This window comes from Syngnathus leptorhynchus, chromosome 4 (assembly GCF_054491065.1).
Source record: "Syngnathus leptorhynchus isolate UIUO chromosome 4, UIUO_Slep, whole genome shotgun sequence".
NCBI lineage: Eukaryota > Metazoa > Chordata > Actinopteri > Syngnathiformes > Syngnathidae > Syngnathus > Syngnathus leptorhynchus.
In genome coordinates this window covers 13791156-13814679 of record NC_141198.1, presented here as the reverse complement: position 1 = coordinate 13814679, position 23524 = coordinate 13791156, and the positions used below count along the sequence as shown (strand labels likewise).

Here is a 23524-nt window from a genome sequence, read left to right as displayed (position 1 = left end):
CGTGGGAAAGATTTCCCCGCCGAGGGGTCTCAGAGACGCCGAGCAGTGCGTAAAAGTTGTCCCGCCGGCTCAAGCGCTGCGTCCGCCGAGCTCCTCGCGCCCGGAGACGCCGAAGGGGAATCCATGGCGCTCGCTCACAGCTTGTCTGACAACATCGAGAAGCCTCAAGTGGACGAGGACAAAATGACACGGAGAGATAAGCTGTAATCGGCTTTTCAATGCGGTCAACTGTGTGTGGCACAGACATGCACCCACGTAACCACGAGCCCCAGCCTCAGCCCCTCCCTCACCGCATGCCGACTCTCTCACAGTGTGATGTTAAAGGCGGAGCGATCATTTCGATGTTGTGCTATTATGACTTCAGGAGTCTTCTTCCACTTGCAGATGTACCTGAGGTGGCAAAATTATTCACACTGCACACATACCTTTCACGGAAAAAAAAACAAAGACACTTTTACTTGGTCACTAGCGGTATGTAGGCTCCCTCTAGTGGTATGCGAAAGTATCGTTGCCAAAATACACTTCAGTTGTATTTAACTTTTTAGCACAAGATATATGCGTATCAATACAAATACAACATACAATAATAGAATACATATCCATTTTTAAGGAAAAGAAAAAAGAAAAGAAAACTTATTTAGGCACATTTCTATGAGACATTTATTTGAATTTGTATTTAATGCATTAAACCCCTTCAAGTCTTAAATTCACGACTGAATTGTCAAAAGTGCTATGTTTGTATCATTACTTTTGTTCTGTTCATGATCTCCAAAAAAGTCCAACATTTTCAAAACGTGCTTTGGCTAAAAAAAATATTTTATTAAAGTTAATATGTCCCGAACACGCCACACATTTTGTTCTTTCATTTGTAATCTGTCAAGAAATGCTGCCATGCTGTTAAAACATCAATAACAAATCAAAAACCAGCAATTCCCAGGCATCTCGGACGGGCCGACAACTTCTCCTTTCTTATATTACACCAAATCTGTTGAGCAATAACAAAAGAGCAAAGAAAGAAATAATAACACGAAATTGCAATGCCTTCAGATATTACACATGTGAATGCTGAGAGGTGCAGAAAAAGTTCAATACATTTTAATTGGAAAAACGTTGTCCCAATCAAGCTCATTTTGTCTTTTGATTACGTTGAATTTGTTGAGCACACCATATGAGATATTGCTTACATTTACAAAATCACTTCAGATGTGAAAACATTAGTGTGTATTCCACCTCAAGGAATGGACACACAATGACTGGTCTGTTGTGAGCAGCTTGTTACATATACAAATGTCTTTGAACACAATTGAACTGGTTCATGCTAGCTGGCCACACATTCCTTGTTCCTCCAATTTGAGGTTCAGAGTGCTTAGGGACCTGAGATTTGATCTGTCAATGACAACAATCCAACGTACGTTTTATCGCTAGTGTAGCTCAGGCTTCGGGTAACAGCTTGTACCTTAACCTGTACAAGTTAGGCGTCAAGAGCACAATCATGGGTTGCCCCTCCATCCTCTGCAGCGATGTAAAAATCCATATCAGTCCTTACAACTTGCTACAGTATAGGAAATAAAAACACAACACACACCTGCAAACATTTGTGTGTGTTGTTTTTTTGTATCCTGATTGTTTGCATAATGCATGCCATTGTTATCAGGAGTTGGACTTCAGCCACTCAGTGAAAGAGGATTTGTCCGAGATGCTCCAAAGCTCTGAGAGTAACTTCTTCTTCTTCCTAGAGAAACAAATGAAAACAAACACTACTTATTGTCAAAACACGTGGTCTTTTGTACACTGACAGCTGCAAGTTGTCAACTTCTGACCAACAGCTTGATCCCCCCTTCCCCCCCCTCCGTGTGTGTCTTGTGCACTCAATGTGCTCTCACTCTGACAAAAGTACAAACATTTCATATAGGAAGGATTAGATTGATGAGGTAGTACGGCTGAGCGCATGTGTGTGCGTGCGCGCGCACAATGGACATTTCATATGGTGAGGATTAGAACCTATGCGGAGATGAACTCCCCGCAGGCAGTCTGTTCCACAGCCTGTAGTTGGACGCTGTTTCCCAACCTTTATTGAACCAAGGCATGACTTCAGATGATTTATTTTCTCTCCCCAGTTTACGCTAATGCGGTGGGTGAAAGTTGAATCGAGGTACCGCTTTCGATTCCGGTTTGTTGTCTTGTTATAATGTCAAAAAAGAAGATTGCCGATGAATCAGCGACATGCTCATTGAACGGGAGACTTTTTTCGTCATCGTGATTGAATAGGAGGTCAATTCTTCACTTATGTACACTGTCAGATCACATGACTTATCAAGATGGAGTTCAGTTGTTTATTTAGCAGAATTGTTCGAATTGTCAGTTTTATTAAAGCTAGAGCATAGTTAAGTAGTTTCAAACTAGCTCTCCTATCGTAGGCAAACTTTGATACGAAGACACCATTTTCTAGTGTGTAAATAACGATGCTACAACTTTTAACTCACAGAAGCAGCACTACTAGAAAGCCAATTTTCCATCACGTGGCTAAAAATTCTGAATTCAAGCAGATTTTATGCAAAAATGTCAGACGGAGCCGCATGCAAGTCAAGATTCCAAGAAATCACATTAGAGTAGATTGACGTTTTTTTTTTTTCAAGCTCCACAAATCTCCGATCTGGCATTCCAGGAATATCACATCCAATTTATGGTTGACAATTGTCGGCATGGCGATGAAATCAGGCTCATTTGGGCGTTAACCCACGTTTGAGGGCACCGAAGCTGCTTGGCATTGATTCAACCTCACGACGCGCAGCCTCACATGTCAGGTTCTATTAAAGTACCGATGAGGTGACTTTTTTATTTTGATTTTTTAAGCTTAAAGGGCTCGAATCTGCAATGTTTCCATATAGGTTCACAGCGGGGTGAAAGTGTGGCTTAGATGACAGATAATTAATTTCCACTAATCTGTATGCCTTTTACGAAAAACATTCGATATGAAATATTTGCATATAAATCAATCATAGTGTCCTCATCAAATGGAAAACTCCACACTCCTTGCCTCATTTGATCACAAGCTGAAGCTCAGATTTTTCTTCCCCATTATGTCCAAAGTAGCACAGACCTTTTAGACTAACAAAGGCCTCGAGAAGTAGGGCGAAAATAAAACAAAGAACATCGATCGACTTTCTACAGCACGGTTGAAGTGGACCTCTTTCCATCTTTTCCACCAAATCACTCATTATTTATGAACGAACGTGACTGAAATGAGATCGAGATGCAGAAAAAGGGGAGGGGAAGGTGATTGGACTTTTTTTGATCAAAGTTTTTTGAGCAACAGTGTTTCTGATTGTGCGTTCACCTTCGGGATTCGACGGCGTCCTCTAGCTCTCGGGCCTTGAGGGCCGCGGCTTGGAGTATTGACCCCGAAATATCAGCCAAGCGGGCGACATTGAGACCGTAACTGCGGCCAGCCGCTCCTTCGCTTAACTGGTAGAGGAAAGTGATGAATTCAGGACAGAGCTCTTCTTGATCTGCAAAAGACGTAGTTCGGATCATCGTCAACAGCAATGCTGGAAAATCTAAAATGCCTAAAATGTGTCCGTGTGTATAGGGACTACACATACCTCGCGTGTCGGTAGCTACATCGGGTTCATTGAGGATGAAGGACATGTGGTAGTTGGACACGTGTTGGGGGTACACCCGCTCCAGTTCACATAGTGGAGGGTAATGAGTGACAAAGAGGGTGAAAGACCTCACCTGCAGTACAGGAGGAACAACTTATGTAAAGCATAGCTTGTCCTCATTAGCCTGTTTCCTTTTTGGAAGAAATCAACTCAAAGGATAAAAAAAAAAAAAACTGCATACACATGTTGAATTGTGGCTAACCCATGGCAAGATTATTTTTACATGTTTCCATCTTATGCAAAGTCCGTTCGAAAAGTCTGCCTAAAAGAGAAAGTCTACGAGAATAAATTCACTTGCCGTAATAACCCTGCCTATCTACTCAATAGCTTTACAAGCCGCTTAACGACAAATTAGAATTTCAGGATTTGACTTTTGTGCGCGACATGGAAATGTTCAAGCAAATGCTTGGTTGTTTATGTTGGATTTCTTGTTTTTACAACAATCCCATGTGTAAATCCATCCAAAACACTTTCGTCACATATTTGTAGTAAGAAAAAAAGGGCAAATTAAGTTGGAAGCCCAGGACGGCTAAAAATATCCAGATGTAAGGTGAACATTTGCTATTTATTTATTTATTTATTTATTTATTTATTTATTCATTCATTCATTCATTCATTCATTCATTCATTCATGCAGCTATCCATTTATTTAGCAATCTATTTATTTATTTATGTATTTATTTACGAAGATGAGCGTTGATGATTATCAAGTCTTTATTCGAGTGCAAGAGAGATGTGTGGGAGGGAAAAATAGGGATTTGGAAAATGGAATACACACAACAAATGCTAGGTGTGGTAGCAATGATGTAACAGTCTGTCCCTGCTGAAGAACAAAGACTGTGACTTTATATCAAAACATTCTTTGGGAACTAATGCACCAATTGTTATTGTTTTATCATTATTTTGTCACTTGTAATTATGACAGTATGGATGTTGTGGATTGATTGGACAGCATTACACTCAGGACTTAAATTCAATTTAGATTAGAGCCCTCCTTTTAATTCAGCCATCGTTAATAAGAATGAATTCTGAGGATGGAAACCAGCTGTACTGTGAAGAACCACGAACGACTCCGGGCCGAGCGAGCATGCTACCTCGCTCGGTGTGACAAAGGTCACGTCACTAGAAATACTGAACAAGATGAGCAGGGAGACGCCCACACTCTTCCAGGAAAGGCACATGGACGGACCTGCGCCCACGGTAACAGTGTACCGCACACACACACACTTGAAATCACTCCTGTCCACCTACATTGAAAGGTACAAACAAACGAAGTGTGGTAGCGACTAGTTGGCATCTGAATAATGGTCTGATTGGACGTTAATGGCCGCTTGTTGACGGACCACCCCGGGGAGCGCTGACAGCCTCCTCAGTGGGAGACGCTGTGATAAAATTAAAAGTTGGACCGATTAGTGAAGTCGATTAGTTGATAGAAAGTTCATGAGAATACATGAGTACGTCATTCTAGTAATTCTTCATATAGCTTCACATCTGATCCTGAGCAAAAGCCTCAAGGTGTCAACACAGAACCACCGGTAAACTTTTCTACTCAATTAGACACAGTGACACTTCCTTTCTGCTTTGCCAGTATCGGGATTGCACAACTAACAAGCACCCGCACAGTGCGGTTTGTGAACTGGGTAAGATTTGGTGTATGAGAGGATGTCGCTGACCCGCAACGCCGTTATCTTCTTTGGGTTCAACAATAAGGTGAGCAGCAGATGACCTTTGTTTTTGTTTTTTTGTTTGGGGGGGGGGGGGGGGTGTTTTTGCAGTACCCCGCAGGAAGAGCCGTCAGTTTGAGGCTTCATCATAAACTGGTGGGTGGGAGTCAATCGAGGAATTATGCACAGTGAACTGATACCACGTGACTTTATTAAAATATTAGCACGACAGGGCCAACAGATGAGATGAATATGAATAATTCTGTCTTTACATTGATACTGTCAGAGAGGTTCGAATTAGGTGTGTCAATTTTTTTTATCGTTATGAAATGCAGTTTGCAGTAGTCTACAGCTACACATCACCGTAATGCGGCATTAATCCAAAATAATGAAGTTTGTCAACTACAAATACAATGTGAGGGTGGCCAAAGTACGGCCTGGGGGTCACAAATGGCCCGCTTCATTCTTTGATCACGGCCCAATAAGCATTTACATGATCAAAAGGTCTTTAACATTTGTTGTATTTGTTCATAATTTAAATAAAATTTCAATGAATGTAGTTCTCAACATTTATATTGAATTCTTTGAAGGTTGAAGGTAATATCCAGAGGAAATTCACCGCTGAAGACAGCAAAGAGTGAGTTGATGCTGTGAGTTGAATTTAGCAAAAAAGCTGCGCCCGCTGTTTCATGTGAGGTGTGACCGTTTCGGCCCATGAAAAAACCAAGAGAGCAATGTGTGTAGCACCAAGCGTGGTGTGACGCTAATAGCGGGACCTGCTGCTCGTGTGAAAACACCAGCGAGTCTGATCGAGAGTCACGTCGGAGTCGGAGGCCGCTGTGAAGCGTTTTCGCACGGAGGAAACATCAACAAGAATCCTTTGAGTACGCCGGCTGTGACACACGACGACGCAACTCGTAGCTTGCCGTGAGATTTCTGCTTTTTCCTCTTTTCAGCATCAAGGTTGTCTCATCCATGAGCGGTGTTATGAAAGCCATCTACATTCTTAACTACCTTGCCAGTGAATGCTGGGGGCAGGGAAAGGTGCGTTTCTATAACAACCGAGTCAAAAAAGGAGAAGTCTGAATTTGACGCGGGGAGGCATGTCTGGTGAGGAGGAAGAGGACATGACGGAGGAGGTGGAGTGGGAGAAAGAGCGCATGAAAGACAGTACCAAGAAGGGATGTCACTGAAAAGCCAAACTCCTTTTTGCTTGTTTTTCCTTTTATAGCCAGGACTCTCAAACAAATCAATGTTGTTATACAACAGGTGGTTAAAGAGCCTGCATCAGCTCTATCCTGCTTTAGCCACATATGGTTTGCGCAAAATTACATAAACCACAAGACTAGGTCCAAAAAATAATGAGAAAGTTTGTCCTTCAAGGGTGTCGAGTGGGAACACAATTCATTTCAGAACGCAGGCCAACCTCTGGTTTATTCAAATTCTTCTTTATGGTTTTAATGTAAATTTTGAAATATGGTGCTGCTTTGAGATGAGTTTAATTCATTCACTAAGCACATCCGTAAACACAAAACATTTGTATCTCAAACCGTCCTTCCCCATTGAAATAAACAGAAATGTCAATAATCTGTATAAAACCAAGATTTTAGTAACGATATTTTTTTAAGCAAGTATCACTGTATACAAAAACAAAGCAAATCCATAATTTCATGGGTCTATTTTTAAAGTTTTTTTTGTTTTATGAAGAGTTAGTTTTTTTCCCCAATGTCATACAAAAAATATCTGAACGCCCGCTACACTATCTCAAGGCACGACTGCATTCCAATTTATCAAGATTCACCTGAATTCTCCTTTCATATTCTTCTGTCAGCGTGTCCCAGAAGAGCAAGCCACAAAAGCCCAAGAAAAAAACCAAAAATTATCCACCCATAGTTAGGTCCAACGCTTGCTGAACCGAGGGCTCGTGAACTACGCTGAACGACTGCACAGTGGCTTTGGGCTTTTGGAGAAGGTTTTTCAGACTCTGCTCATGACTATTGCATCAGGCACAAAAAAAACTCATCCTCGACATGACTTGCTGCTGCTTTGTTCCCACAGAATCAAAGTCTTGTAATGAGACGAGACTCTTCTTGTATCCTCAAAAGAACAATCGATCCCCAAGGAGTGCTTATTCGATGTTAAGCACGATTATTGACGCATCGCTACTCATTCATTTGATGTACATATAGTACAATTATAAATAAATAAATACAAATAATAAAAAAACACTGATAGAAATAAATAAAACACTGGAACTACGTGTTTGCACAAGTGTGCACACCCTTATATAAAGGATCCGATCACATTCAAATGTCAACTGTTACTATTTAAAGTGCCACAAAAAGTTCTCCTGCTTTGAGGTTGAGGCTTTGGTTCTTAGACTGTGATGAAAGCATGATGCTGCCACCACCATTCATGTATCAATGTGCTTATCAATTACGTAATCATTCAGAAGATGGCTTACCCAACAAATTTTTCCATGAGTCTTATTTGTTCACACCTTGTGGACACTGGAGGCTTCCAACTTTGTGGATGGAAGACCAAGAACAATCCCACCAAAGGCAATTTTTACAACACTGTGTAGCTTTTCCTTTTCAACTAATAGTTACATACAGTACCGGTATAAATCACTATAATAATAGCTGATATGAGCGCGCACAGGGAAGACGTATTTTATGAGCACAAAGGTGAGCCGCATCACATTCATTCTGATTATGTGCCTTTTTTTTTTTTTTTAAACCAATGAAAACGAGGCCCATTGCAGCGCGCCAACAAATTAGGCGCCAGTGGACCATTTTTACCTCCTTTTCCACTGCAACAGGGTTAATAACATTATAGATCAAGCCTCACCATTATTTCTCTCCATTTTGAAGGGTTACCACACTGACGAGGCATCCCTGTTGCCTCGTCTCTCTTTTCCCTTCAAAACAAACAATCACGAGCCGGTGGGGCACATGAGCCAGTGCGGTCAGAGGAGTACACACAAATACACAAAGATGCATTAACTTGAAGGTTCGTTGAACTTGGCTTTCACATCGCAACGCTTGTTGTAAAAAGACAAAAAGCACTGTTTAAGCAGAAGAAACAGAAAGGTGGTCTCGTTGTCTGACTTGGCGCGTATGAAAACACGAACTTACATCTCTGATGAAGTACTCAAGGGTAGCGTAGGCGATGGCGATGCCGTCATGTGTGCTGGTGCCCCGGCCCAGTTCATCCAAGATGACCAGGGAACGCTCGGTCGCGTGGGAAATAATCTCAGAAGCTTCGGTTAACTCTTCCATGAAGGTACTGCGCCCTTTGTAGATGTTGTCCGAGGCTCCCATCCTGATCATCAGATACAAGGAAGAGGAAATCAAAGTCAGTCCGTCCATCCATCCATTCGTCCATCCATCCATTCGTCCATTCGTCCATCCATCCATTCGTCCATCCGTCCATTTGTCCATCCATCCATCCATCCATCCATCCATCCATCCATCCATCCATCCATCCATCCATCCAGAACATTTAAACGTTCATCCACAAGATGGCAGAAGGTTTTTTCAGAGGATGCCCTCAAAGGATCAATGAGGAGTATAATTTGAGTAATTCATGAGATATTCCTGAATTCAAGTGTGTCTTTGCACCTGCCTCCTTGAACGTCATACCTTGCAATGAACTGTGCAACCATGTCGCCATGGTTACGCCACACGTTACATAGAAGAGGGGCGTGGCAGACATGCAGCTGCATTACATGAGCTCATTTACAACAGTGTGTCTGTGCATGACCGAGACTCGACTAAAATTATGGCCGATCTATAGTTTGCGCGTGTGTGGCAGGAAGAACGAGTACAATGGTTGCGAGGTGTTCCCGCACACGCGTCTGTCTACAGGCGAGAGGGCGCGCGCTGACAGCATCCAGCTGGAGCTCCTCCTTCCCGCCAAAAACACAGATTGTGAAAACAGACTCCATTGATCCCCATATCGCGGAATAAACTTTACATTGTCGTGATCTTTTTGTTTATATTTCAGTCGTAATAATGACGCTTATAATTCATTAATTATTGCAAATAATTTCATTGAAGTTCAACCCACTATTTCAAAGCGCATTCACGGCTGCGAGTGATCAGCGTGTTACACGGCGCGACGAAGCTTCACACCATTTTTGTCAGCTCTTTCGATTCGACTCCGATGTGGGAGAGCCGTTTCCCGCGCCGTGGCTGGTTTTAGAAGCGAACATGCTGTGAAAGGCCCGAGCGGACATGTGTGCCGCCTACACAGAGGAACAGGCGGTCTGTAAACTATTCCAAAGCCAGGACACAACACTGCGCAACAGATCACCACCAGACAAACCGATGACGATGTCACATACACGCCATCGCCGCTGGTTGGCGACGGGACTGGTTCAAAAGCCGCTTTCTCTGTTTCCATGACGACCGTGGACAGATGCAGAGCTGTGCTTTGTAACCTTCAGAACCTAATGCAGACCAGACTGCACACAAAACAGCTGCAAGCATCCTACTGGATTCATGCAGAGCAACTTATTTCTTTACGGTAAAAACAAGAGCGAGGGGGAAAACAAAATTTTTCCAGCCGCTGTGCCGCTTTGAAAAGCTCATTGATAATCAATCATGGGGATCATCTCAGACGGGGTAGCCCATTAGACACCCACATAGCATTTCATTACCCCCGCCAAAGTCTTCTCATTCCAATCCACTTCTATCGTCTCTTCCCACCACATCCGTCTCTCGTTCACTTATTAGAGCAGAAAACTCACCAAATGAAACGACAATATTACACATAATAGATGCAGCAGAGGGATTTGGGTGGGTGTTTATTATCCATATAAACTTTCCTCTGTCCCAATTAGAAACTGATAGGTTGATAAAAGCTATTGGGAGGTGAAGACAGGACAGCGCTCTTCTCTCAAGGGACACTAATTAGCTCTTAGATGCATTTTTCTAGTAGACAGGAAAGATTAACCTTCAACCCAATGAAATCCCTTGGCTGAACAACCCCAGCCCACTCAAACACAGCCATGACCTCAAGTGCACAATAACTGCTTTTAACGCCTTTAAAATGAAAACTTTAAGACAACTAATCCGTTCTCCATGGAGCCAAGCTGATTGTCCACCCATCCATCCATCCATTGTGTCAATTCCACCCCCCCAAAATGTTCAGTGTTGCAATATGTACCAACAGCAAGTTTTTATTACTTTCTGTCACTAAAAGGCATTTGGCCCTGATAACCTTTAAGTGTCCTCACTGGCCTAAGGAGCACACACAATACCCTCATTACTCCAAAATAAAGCCTGAAACAACCTAAAAGTGTATCTCTCAAGGATACGATCACACGCACTCGCCCGGGGTGTGCTGACCGGGTTTTAGCTCCCACTGGGTTAATTCATAAGAACATGCTTAAAGCCATTAAAAAAAAAAAGACCATTACATACATCTGCAAGCCATTATGTCTAATCACAGAGTGCAACGTGGCCACAAATACAGAGAGAATACAGTACAGTGAGGAGTGGAAAGTGCACCGAGAAAAAGCTCTCCAACCAACAAAGACGTATTGTATCGTCCGCGAGTTCCCGGCACAACACGGAGCTTCATCTGCTTTGTGGCGAAGGACACAGCGAGATTACCGCGGATTAATCTGTACTGTCACGCCTAAAAATACACTCCGCATGATGGTACTTGGTGACGGATTATCTTTTTATTTTTATTTTTTATTCTTTCTTTACTTTTTTTTTCCCTCGAGGTTGCCAGACAGACTTGTCACATGCAATTACTCTAATAAGAAATAACAGACCTCCCGTGTTGTCATGGCAACTGTCCATCAATACAGAAGAAATACTGTCATTTGCGATGTCGCTGACATGAACGCTCATCGCTTACAAGGGCAATCAAGTGGAATCGAACCTAACGTTATTATTACCGCGACTAATTTTTCAACACAAATGTGCTTTTGTGTGTGTGCAGGACCATTCTAAAAACATCTGGTCCAGAAATTTGGTCCAATAGGTGTGAATCAGGATATGCAATTTTATTCAACACTCTGATCAGAGGTCAGTCTATTTGTCCACCACAGGTGTTAACTATTTTCCACTCGACTTGGTCTTACCTCGTGTAAATGCCATCCAAAATGGCCAAATGAGCCTCAGAACTCGGTACGTAGGAGCCTATTTGGGCCATAATACAGATCAGGGCCACCTGGCGGATGTAGGAGCTCTTCCCCCCCATGTTAGGGCCAGTGATGATCATTGCTCTTTTTCCATCAGCCTGCAGTGAGATAGATGTGAGCAGTTGTAACAAAGGGCTTGGGAGCGATATACAGTAAAAAGATATTTGGATGCTGAGGAGGTGGGTGGACTTGAAGCTTTGACTTGTTGCAACAGAAACCCACTCAAATAGTGACGGGCAAAAGTGTGCTCGTGCTGTGTGTGTGTGTGCGTGTCGTACCTGAAGTTGTACATGATTGGGCACGTACTGGCTGTGGTCTCCCATGAGTAGGTCTATGGCAGGGTGTCTGCCATTTTTTATCATAATCTGACGCTTAGTGTCGGACACTTCTGGCCTGCAACAGGAGAAAAGAAAAAGCTGCAGACAAAAAAATGACATGTTTGGTCTTCAGGAAACTAAGGAAGAGAAGAATGAATCGTATGGAAAACCAAGCTAAGAGAGGAAGTAGATGATGATGAGCAGGGGCCCCAGGATGGAGCCCTGGGACACACCTGGAATAACTGGGGAAGCATTCGATATAAATTAAGCCATAAAGTGTGGAATGAGTTTGAACCATTTTTTTTATAGAGGTGAAAAATGCAATTTTGTATACTGATGGAATGATACCAGTGGAGAGATAATAATGGCCGATATGAGGGTTAATACTGCGACTTCAAATCTATATTTTTTTGTAGCTACATCACAACTATTCTCTCCAAAATGCCATTTTTTTTAAGAGTAATATTTTTTTTTCTACAGTGCAAATATGTTTGCAATACATTACATTTTAATCTTTGCTTTTTATCAAATAGTGTCTTAAGAGTGAATTGGGAGTGCAGCAATGACCAATTTTTCTTTTGACGACATGGTTAGTTTTTGGATATACTGTCCTGGTCGTCGGTGTGCTTATGCGTGCGTGTGAGAAATGTTGGCATTCTGGTTGAGCACACTGCTGAGTCCAATGCACACACCCACGCACCGCCTGCCCGAGATTATAGGACACGACACAGAAAACTTGGATACTCATACTGTCCACTAATACATAGTCAAACAATTCAAACACACACACACATATACATACGGGCGAGTAAAATGACATGAGGACAGCCATCACCTGCAATGGTCCCCATGTTTGGCTACCTCAGCCAATGAGAAGAGACAGTCCATGGTTGCTAGGTGACGAATAGCCTTTTTCATGGTGTGATAGTGCTCCCCAAACTGACTGCAAGAGAGCAAGGAGAGATTCGCAAGCGTAAATTACCAGAAATGCATAATTGTATTCTCAGCAGATGACACCGCTGGTGCATTTGTACAGAACATGAATGTGACTGGCGACACTTTTGACACTCCAAGCTGTGTTCATCATGAGCAGTCTATGAGCCAGTGTGTGTGCGTGTGTGTGTGTGTGTGTGTGTGTGTGTGTGTGTGTGTGTGTGTGTGTATGTGTGTGTGTGTGTGTGTCCTACTCCATAAAAGCGGTCCACTCCCTCTGGCAGTCCAGCAGCAGCTGCTCACGGAGCTGTAGCAGCTTCTTGAGGCGGTCCACCACAAAGGGAGACTGATACCTGCTGACTGCTTTGGTGCTGCGCAGCAAAGGAAAATGACGTTAAATGAAGTTTGTTTTGCTATTTCCTGAAAAGAAGTGATTTGAGAGACATGAACGAGTATTCCCCAGGACAGTGATGTATTGCTGAATAGTTACGGTTTTGTTAGTAAACAAAGCTGTATAATAAGCCAGAAATTGGCAGTTGAGACGTCTTAATTTTACAATGAGTAAATAAAAAAACAGTTGAAAAAGATCAATTAAAATATCAAAGTATTTATCTATTTTTGTTTCCCTTGAAACATAACAAAAAAAAATAATTGGAGACGTTTAGGGCTGCAGCTACCGAATATTTTGAAATCTGGCTCAATAGGAACTCGAAATTTTGTCATTTCCACCTGTTAAACCGCTTTTTAAAAAGTAGCTGCTAATTGCTAGCCACAGGACGCTAACAACAGCCGCCATAATATACAAAGTCCACGTAATTAGAGGGGATTTTTTTTTTTTAACTTGATTTCAGGATGACATTTGCCAACACCTTATGACAGCAATATGAACTAGCTCTAACTACAGTCAGCAAGAAGAGTCAAGTCAAGAAGCCACACACTGTCAGAAACTTCCAAATAAAAGCATGCAAAAGCTTTTCACTCTATTTGGTAATGAGATTCATTTTGGGGTTGGCCTTCCAATCGCATTGGAGGTGCATTTCCATCATGCATAGCATGAATAATTGTTGATTATTACACCCACCTTCTTTCTTTTAGCTTGGCATAAAAAAAATAATGCATTTTATACCCTGAGAAGGTCGTTTTCCCGCTCTTGATTAGAAAACAAAGCAGTTCACTCTTTTTCTATCCCTGCGTTGCAGCTCACCTGCTGACTTTATTCCAGTCACGAGGAACAATGGAGGACTGCGAGTTCTTCACCTCGATCAGAAACTGTCAAAGGAGGAAACAGACGAAGGCAGGTCAGCACGTCATTGTTTTTTTTGACTCGCCTTGCCACTCAGGCAGCTTCGAGAAGCGCACCTCCTGTCCTGCCACAGTGGTATAGTCGAGGCTGGGGGCTTTCAAGACAATTCGAACATGTTTGCGATGGTCCTGAATCTCTTGTAGAACTTCCTGGATTTGCTCTCTTCTTTCCCGCAGCATCGGGAAGCCGGACAGATCACAGAAGAGCTCTGTTTTATTCCCGCACCTGTGCCATGTTACAATGACAAATTCACGCAATCCTCAATTTCTTCTTTCCCCTTAAAAGACTAACCTGGCTGCCTTCTCGTTAAGCACACTGAGGAAGCCGTGGGCCGGGCCCAGCAGCTCCGGGATGTCCACGAGGAGTCCTCGAATGAGCTCAGAGCGGATCTGCGCTCTGATAGCCGGCAGCAGGGCTTGCAGTTCCAGCGCCAGTCGACAAAGGCTGCTGATGATGATGTAGAACTCTTGCGTGGATGCCTAAAGCACATTTATGAAATCATAAATGTTGAATGTCATTTTACACACTTTCATTTCTTCACAATGACTTTTCACCGACTGTTATGCTGAAAGACGACAAGATTAGCACACTAAATCGGATCTACGCTCAGTTTAAGAGACAAAAAACGTCAACACATAAATCATGAGGTGATCTTGAAGCCAAGGAGCAAGAAATCAAAGTGTGTCTTAGTAGTCCAAGCGAATGTCCCTAATCTTGCACCAATGCTACTTTAAAAAGAGATTGTGCTTCTAATGTCTATTCTTTTTTCTTTTTAACAACAACAGACACACAACGCTGTCATAGGAAAGAAAAAGCTCAACCGACATATTACCAAGCCACTAAAATAATATTGCAACAACACGAAATGTAATCATTACATTGCAATTTGTGCTGTAGCTCTAAAGACCAACCCTGTGATCAGTTTAGATCCAAAGTATTGATTTATCAATGCACAGCACGGGCATGCCTCTTGGGAAGCGAGGCTATTGCACTTTATGATTCCCATTAGTGGAATTGCAGTGGACTTGTGCGTCATAAAGGGTTAATGAGAGTCAAAGTGGGACAAAGCTTTCTGGTATTAATCACACAGTGGCACTTTATAGGTTCCCTCATATGAGCAACCCCCTGGATTGGTTCTTCTTGGAACATGGAAAGCATTGGTAGACCCTCATGAGCAGAGCCAGGGGTACAAGCCATTACACACAGTCCAATTTATCTACAGAGGGCCACCATTACAATTAGGGTAGATGTTTGTGAGTCCATATGTGTGTGTGTGTGTGTGTGTGTGTGTGTGTGTGTGTGTGTGTGTGTGTGTGTGTTTGTTGAGTGACATTTATGTTGTTTTTGTCTATATGAAAAGTTCAACACGCAAATAATGGTGGAGACCCTCTGCCATTTGAAAAAATTAGTCGGGCAGGACGTGGAATTGTGCGAGACTTTCTGTTTCTCTTCAGGTATTTCAATTTTAACTGTGTGAACATTTCCAAATGTGCAGAAATAGAAGGAGGATGAAAAAATGGTCACTTATATATTATTGGTTACCTTTTTGTTGAATATGCTGCACATTCCTCTTTCCAGATCAGGCAAATGATTCAGGAGGGATCTTGTGGTGTTTAATGTGAGCGAATCAGACTCGAGGATCTCTTGCACTGCATCCTGACGCTCCCAAATGGACCTTGAGGTCCAAACAAAATACATATAGGGGACATGTTAGTAACAGTCCTTCTGTTAATGCAATGTGTCACATTCAGATCCGTCAACGATTTCTTATAATTGCAACAGTGGCATGTTTAAAGAAAAATGGAAATTCAAAGTCATTGAAGCAACATCACAAATAATCATGACATCACATGTGTTGGTGGGTTTCATGCATTGTTATGGAATTAAAGAATGTCATCTTGGATTTACTGATGTTGAAATTATTCCATGGCGCTGTGTGCATAGAATAAGAGTACTGTTTATCCCATCGTTAATCCCTCCACACACGCACGCACGCACACACAAAGATATGAATGAATGAATGAATTGAAAAAATGACAGCTCATTATTTGTGAGAGGTTGTTTGAGGCAAAGAGTTTTATTTCTACCTGCAAATATATTTACTATATCTACTATTGCCAATGGGTAACAATCTAGTGTTGGAATAAATGTACATCTATTTTTGAGCAAAATTCAGTTCACAGTACATTTCCAAAATAGAGACGTGGTTATTTGCGACTAGGGCTTGAATTAATTTCTTTTAAATTCTATTTTTCTTTTAAAAAGTAAAAAAAAAAACCCAGTTGCACAGTAAACTATTGGTCTTCACAGCCACGTTTGAGATTGCTTTTTTTGTTGTTGTTGTTCTTCCCCTCCTGTCACTACCGTTGTACCTTTTCAAAGCATGACTTTAAAGCGGCTAAAATGGCTTTTCGGTTAGAGCCAGGTTATAGTACTACCTGTTGCTTTGGCAGGTGCGAGAAGCCGTGTGCTTACCGTGATTCTGTGAGCGGACGAATCACCCACTTCCTCATTAGCCTCCTCCCAAACGGAGTGCGCGTGTGGTCCAGCACCCACAGAAGACTGCCCCTCACACCACCATCTGTCTGTTTTGGAGCACACAAGACAACTGTAATGTAACACACAATGAATCGTAATTGTCGAGAAAGGATTGGAACTAGGATCAAAATTGTCTACAGAATGTCTGACATTCTGCGTGCCCCACAGGTGTCGTGCTGAACCTTTGAGCCGTCGCCCACGCCAGCCTAATTTGTCACCGAGCAATTTGCCGGGAACTGAGAAGCAGTTTAAGTCAGTCGCTAAATCATTAGCATCCACACCGCAATGAGGAGAGAAAGCAAATTTTGTTGTCCTACATAGTTAAAAAAAAAAATGGCAAAATGCCCATATTCAAAATCTATAAGAAGGTCTAACTTGTTCATATACAGTCATGTATACCAAAATAAAAACACGCACCTATTAATAACTTGCGTCACTTATTGGGTCTTGAATGTACTTTAACTACCATAACAAACAAAGGAAAGAAAAGGAAATCACCTGATTGGTGAGGATTTCCAGGTTCCTGATGGTGGCGGCACTGAGGATCATTCCCTGGGACTCACCACTTAAATGTTGGAAGGAGCTGCATGGAAGTACAAAACGTCATCCCAATATATAACAAAAGCACAATGTTGTCCGCTTTCTAAGGATGGCTTCATGCAGAGTCCTTAGTTGAAGTACTCGTACATGAAAAAGGGTTAGACCAATGAACTGCAAAAAAGGAAGAAAGCTAGCCGGAGTTGCGACATACGTGTGGCTTTGCTGTATGTATACCTTTGACTTCTAAGCACTCTTTCCAAGTTGAACTCTTGAAGGTACTGGATTAGAGGACCCAGACAGCAGATCACCGGACTCTCCAATGATGCCACACGAGATAGAGCGTGACAGCCTGGACAACACAAACACATTTTTTAAAAAAAAGGTCAATTTTAAACTTTTATTTTTGCATTCTACATAATAAATAAGCAACAGCGTGGACAACACAAACACATAAAAAATATATATATAATTTTATTTTTTTAGCATTCTACATAACTAGGTACTTTTTTAATTCATTCCAAAAATGCACTATGTGCATTGGGGATGTGTTGATAATTGTCATTGTTTTAATCCCATTTTGAAATATTAAGCATAAAGTGAAAATTTGCAGTGATAAGGATCATTCCGCATAGGTTCTTTGGTGACACAGGTCTTCTACTATAGTGGATTTCTCCAGCAAATGGGGAAACATCGAGGAGTGATCGTCTGGTCTCAGTCCAAAACATTTCTACTTCCTCCTGCCTCACGACGTCGTCCTTGATGGAATTTCTGCTGGCTTTTAAGGTTTTGCTTTCTAAATAAAACAATCAAAAGATGTGATCATGATGAAACACATACACACACCTTCAACTTGGTTGTGGCAATAAAATTCAGTGACTGTGTTCATTGCGGAGGCAAACTCAAATTGGGCGCTGTCCCTCTTCTCAACTCGCACCTTGTCGTCAGCCTGAGCACTGCAAGGAATAAAAGGCAAGTGTCATTTTCCAACCAAATAAAAGGAAAAAACAAAAAACACTGTTCGGGCCGTTTTCTCTTCTACTCGCACACATAAGCGGCATATCCGCTGCTCCAACACTCATTCATTCATGCTGCAATGCTGCTTTCAAGGACTTGCCAACTGTGTCCGATCTGCTGTTGCCAAGGCAACCGAGGCAAACATGTGGCTATGAATGTGTTTTTTGTTTTCTAATACACACAAGCACACACAGACACACACACAAGCTATGGTTCATCAAGTTTGCTGCTGGTCACACTGGGAGCAACAATGTTATTGTTCCAGTAAGCGCCATAAATCATTTCGGCCGTCGTTTCAAATCAAATGATGAAATGGTTTAAACGTTTTTGGTTTTTTATTAATTATTTTTAGTGATTACTGATCTATTTGTTATTTATTAATATCAGGTTATATTCTCTATCTGTTTATCTATCTGTGTGTGTCTATCTAGAGTTGGAGGTTCATAGAAAATAAACTTGCCTTTTTTCCCCCCACCCTCATTTGAAAGGTCGGCTTGGAAAGGCTTCAATGTTTTCTGTATATTTTATATTTAACCCATTCAAAAACTACAACGGGATGACTGCGCCGCAAATACAATATCGTCGTAACGATCCATGACAATCTAGAATGGCTTAATGATGGCTTAATGGCAACTCAAAATTAAGAGAGAACAGTTGTTTGGAAAAACCTGATCCAGTGAGATTTTTCACTTGCTCAAATTCCCCAAACCTGACTCGTGTCGAGTGAAGCCGCGCATCTTGCACCCAGCTACCAACCAATCACCTGAGGGCTCATTACCTGACTCTCTGCGGACACGCACGGCTGGTTGCCAGGGGGCCCGCTGCCACCACACAGCCCCCGGGGAGGTCAAAGTGCTCGGTTGGGAAAGTCGATGAACGGGGAACCCGGGTTGAGCTGATTTTTAGTCAATCGATATACTAAAGGAGATTTAATTTCCAACGGTTACTCGACTCGATTGAAAGATCCAATTCATTCACAATTTTGAATGACCGCCCTAAAGGCACAAAGCAAAACACAAATGAGCGTGAAGAATGACACACGTGCACCAGGTAGGAGAGGACAGAAGCAGAAAGCGGCAGGCGGCCTTCTACTTATCCAATCAACTTCATCTAATCGAATCCACTTGACTCCCTTTCATTCTGTCCTTTCATTTTCATTTGTGCGTAATGCAATGAGAGAAAGCCCCGAGAGGGAGTCAGGGCTTATCTTTTAGCTTTAGCACAACGCTAAAGGCAGCACATGTATGCGCATTTTAACATGAATCTTTCGCATGATAGAATGAGATTAATGTGTCTGGGCGAGCAGTTTCCATTGTAGTTTACTCATATTCAAAAAACTTGCACGATGGGTTAACTCAAGACTCTTATTTTGTCTATATGAGCGCTGCCACTGACTGGCAACCATCGCAAAATCAGCTGGAATAGACTCCAACTCAACTGCGACCCTTAGGAAGACAAGAATTTGCTAGATAGATGCAGAATATAGTAAGCCTCATGAAAATTAAGTTGGTGTGTAGTTTAAAAAAAAAAGCCCACTACGCCCCCTGGTGGATACCTGGCATTGGTAATGCTCTGCAATAGTTTCTGGGTCTGCGCTGAGAGGTCAGAGGGCACCAGGATTTCCACAGGGTTTAGCATCAAGATACGGCTCTCCAATTCGGAGCGAGACTGAGTGTCAGGGAAACAATCGAGCTGGACCTCTCCTGTGCCGGGCTGAACTGCCTGCACCCACAAATGATATTATCAAACACGTAAATAAGACATACAAGATTATCTATTCAACATTGTTGTTTTTTGTTGCTCAATGAATGGGTTTGACAGAAGTAGCATTAACTAAAGAGCCAAAGAACAACCAAGCAAGACAAAGTAGTAATGCCTGCAGAGATGAGATTAGAAAGTGTTCCAGTCAACGTACCACCAGGCCCACCGTGAGCTGCTTCTTCAACTTGTCCCAGCTCTCACTGACACACAGCAGGACGCTGTCAGGAGGCGGCTCCGACAAGACATCGTGGCTCCCGCCTTCGTTCACGTCGTCTGGACTGCACACCGGGTAGATGTCTTAGTGGACTGTTGAGGACAATAATGCGAGAGAAATGCAGTGCTACAAATGCACACGTTCTGTGCTTAATGGCCACAGTTGTATTTGAAAGAACAAAAGCCAGGTCGTTTTTATGACCAACAACATCAAATATGTAAATGTTTTATTCTAATGTTACTGTAATTGTATTATCGAATTTCTGTTGTACTTAATTACCCATTCATTTAAATGGAAAACTAAACTGTAAAAAATTATTTGACCAATTTGATTAGTTCCAATAAATTAGTTCACCCAATATTAAATGCCAAAAAGGAATGAAAAAAATATTGTAACAAATTTCAAGAAAGAAGGCAAAATTAATCACAATACCCAAAACTCCCTGTCTAAATAATAATCATTAACACGAACAATAATAATAATAAAACCTCAGCGACTCATTGATCTTGCACTACCAAACATTTTGGGTTTGAAAAAGGATACCCTCCCCCACCAACGTGGACTTGGTGTACAGAGCCATGAGTCGCCGTGTAAACAGAGTGTTCTTATTGGCCCCTGACGCTTTGATGGCTGAAGTCTCAGTCTGCTTGACAAGACCCACCTGAGCAGTAAAAGAGAACAAAACTGTCTTTAAAATGAAATGCATTTGGGATTTTTTTTCTCCCCAAAAAACACTAAACAAAGGGTCATTTAACACAAGATGTCTTTCAGAAGCCCTTCGTAATAAAAAAAACATCAACCTGTTCATTCTGTCGTATTCTCATTTCTTTACATGGCAAATTTAGAATTTTTGTTGCTATAATCATCAAAATATATATATTCCCCCCCCCCAAAAAAAACCAACAGACTGAATTTATACCTTGTGACCGTGGGACACAAGCCGCCTGATGTGAACAAACAATCGGTGTGTGGGGATGCTGCACGTCATAAAATGATGGTCCAGGTGACAGAAGATATTCAGTACCTTTGCTGCAATCTGACAACAAACACACACATTCAATTTACTTGATGAGCTTTGTTTGGATAAATCCAAAAGTGACTCCTCACCTCAGCATCATCTCCAAAGAACCTATACTTGTACCCACACTCCACAGCCAACAAGGTGTCCTTGTGCTGCTCTTTCAACTGGATGACCTGCTGCTCCAGAGGAGTATACACGCTCTTCGAGCGTCGGCACAGGGGAGTATTGCTTGTTGGGATCGGCATTCTTCCAGTATTCTGTCCTTCTTTGCCAGCTGGCTTGGCAAACTGAGAGAAGCGGAACATCTGCAAGATGCAGTGAAAAACGGACACAGTCACTAAACACGTCAAATACATCATGGTTCTGTCATGAACATACTCTCTTCTGAGGTCTGCTGTTGGGTACCTGCTTTGCACCCTGCTCATCTCCAGCGTCCTCTGTGAGCTGGTCCTTGTGGTTGTCAATGATGTTGTGTTGACTTTTGGCATCAGCAGAAAATCCACAACTCTCACTGCAGGACTTCTTGAAACCAGTCACAATATCACGACTCTCGCCACTGGGTGCCACAGTCGTGCAGGTGAAGGCTCTCAGCTTCCCCAAGGTTGAAGAGCATAAACCCGCCGGATTTTGGCTGAATGGCAACTTTTGTTCTGAACAGACGACAATCATAGCATTGTTGAAATGAGTGTGGTCACGATAACAAAATTCTGAACTGGATAACATAATTATACTGATGATGGCAAAAATATAACACATGAGTAAAAGTAGATGGCTATACTTCGTATTTCTAATATTTCAAAATATTAGGCAATTCTATTCAATTCTTATATATGAGATATCACATTAAAGTATAATGTAATTTTCAAAACAGCTGCATATTTTGGGGAAAAAAGATTATTTCAATTAGCCGGTGGGCTTCATTTTTCAGATTTAATGGCCAATGAACCATGAACTAATATGGAAGACACGTTATCTATTTCAATTATAAACACTGACTTGCATCCTTTTAAGATCTCACGACTGCAACTCTACCAAACAAAAGTGGCAAAAACATGAATGGATGAAGGGCCTCAACTACAGTGACACTCTAATCACCTTTCTGAGCGGATTCAGTGCCCAGGTCTCCGTCGTCCACCTGCAGGGAAAGCCTGGCATGTTTGGAAAGTAGCTCAGCGTCATGGTGGAAGGACTTCTGTGCGGCAGACAAACCAAATACAGTGACCCCTCGCTACTTTGCGTTTCGTTCATCGCGGCTTTACTACATCGCGGATGTTTTTTCCAAATTAAAAAAAAACGTTTAAAAGTCAAAATAAAACTTCGAAATTCAGGAAACATGTATCTAACCTTTAAGAAAATGTAGTATTGCTCCAAATGTTCGTTTACATTCCTTTAGAAGTCCGTTTTCGCGTGTTAGCATGATCGCGAATCGTACTTTGCGGATTTCACTTATCGCGGGTGGGTTTTGGAACCAATTGTCCGCGATAAACGAGGGATTACTGTACATGAGTGACAATGATGGTTTCTTGGGGGTCAGCATTTCTCGATCTGATAATTGTTGATGTTGACCATCAGAACACGTCTGTAGCGATGTGCACACAAATGCATTTGATAAACAGCATCTCCGGTTTCATGATGAAGTTTAATGCAGTGGCTAAATAAAGAGTCATTCTGAATGTGGCGTGCTAGTGATGGTATTAAGAGCCGGATGAAGTAAATCCCAAGTGAAGGACCACGTACCAAATGTACGTTCCGTCACTGTGTTGGTGACCTCACCTTCCTTTTCGTGAGATTACAATCCTTTTGCGTTTCTGACGCGCCGCCGGTTCCGCTGCTCAGACTCCCGAAATACTTGCTAATGGACGCCTGAGAGGCACACGACTTTTTCAGAGCTTTGGGCATCTTAACTACCACTTGTTACTTGGACTTAGTCCATGAGTTTTTATTGCGTTGACAAGTTGTGCTGACAGAATGTTGCAGGAATGCTCCGGAATCTTTTCTTTTTTTTTTTTTTTTTTTTGAAAACACAGCGTCGCGCGCGATGAGCTCACAGTCGCGCTGATGACGAAAACAACACAACATTTTTGTTTCCTGTTAAGGGTTTTCAATATGACATCACACTTGACTGATAATTTTTAAATACTATAATACTATATTAAAATTTGAATGAGGTTTTTTTCTGTACGTCCCTGAAATTGATCTGAAATACTTTTTAGTCGTAGTCTGATATATCGCAAATCAGTGTACAAGTCCAATAGGTCACGTGATTATGTGAAAACTGATAACATCGTTGATTGATTGATTAATTGAGAGTTGTTACAAAAGACAGTGACAATGGCTAGCGTGTCATCGTAAACACACCTCATAAAGTACACTGCTTACATATATGAGCTTTGATAC

General features: G+C 42.0%; 1 protein-coding gene across 4 annotated transcripts; it reads right to left on the bottom strand.

Moving 5' to 3' along the window:
• Positions 1–664: 664 nt before the first annotated feature.
• msh3 (mutS homolog 3 (E. coli)) lies at positions 665–23187 on the bottom strand. Of its 4 annotated transcripts, XR_015065877.1 has the most exons (25): positions 22901–23187; positions 22223–22319; positions 21506–21777; positions 21214–21432; positions 21026–21142; positions 20650–20767; positions 20047–20189; positions 19687–19853; positions 17961–18070; positions 17352–17466; positions 17076–17160; positions 16515–16624; positions 15582–15714; positions 14331–14518; positions 14096–14264; positions 13941–14005; positions 12991–13107; positions 12639–12746; positions 11765–11879; positions 11427–11584; positions 8464–8650; positions 3603–3735; positions 3338–3509; positions 1586–1732; positions 665–985 (listed from the first exon to the last, which is right to left on the bottom strand). XR_015065877.1 is itself a non-coding variant. In XM_085910077.1 (24 exons), exons 1-24 carry the CDS (start codon positions 23024–23026, stop codon positions 1651–1653), a joined length of 3306 nt encoding a protein of 1101 aa, XP_085766203.1. In that variant the 5' UTR covers positions 23027–23187; the 3' UTR covers positions 665–1650. The 4 variants fall into 4 exon arrangements, 3 of the variants coding, with proteins under 3 accessions (XP_085766203.1, XP_085766205.1, XP_085766204.1); XM_085910077.1 differs by having other exon boundaries at positions 665–1732; XM_085910079.1 differs by having other exon boundaries at positions 665–1732; positions 14096–14201.
• Positions 23188–23524: the final 337 nt, after the last annotated feature.

Coding starts and splice junctions, on each gene's coding strand:
- msh3 (XM_085910077.1), bottom strand. CDS start 23,026: ATGCCCAAAGCTCTGAAAAAGTCGTGTGCCTCTCAGGCGTCCATTAGC. Junction 20,768..21,025: donor TTGTGTCCCACGGTCACAAG/GTATAAATTCAG, acceptor TTTACTGCTCAG/GTGGGTCTTGTCAAGCAGAC. Junction 8,651..11,426: donor TTGGATGGCATTTACACGAG/GTAAGACCAAGT, acceptor TCTGATGATCAG/GATGGGAGCCTCGGACAACA.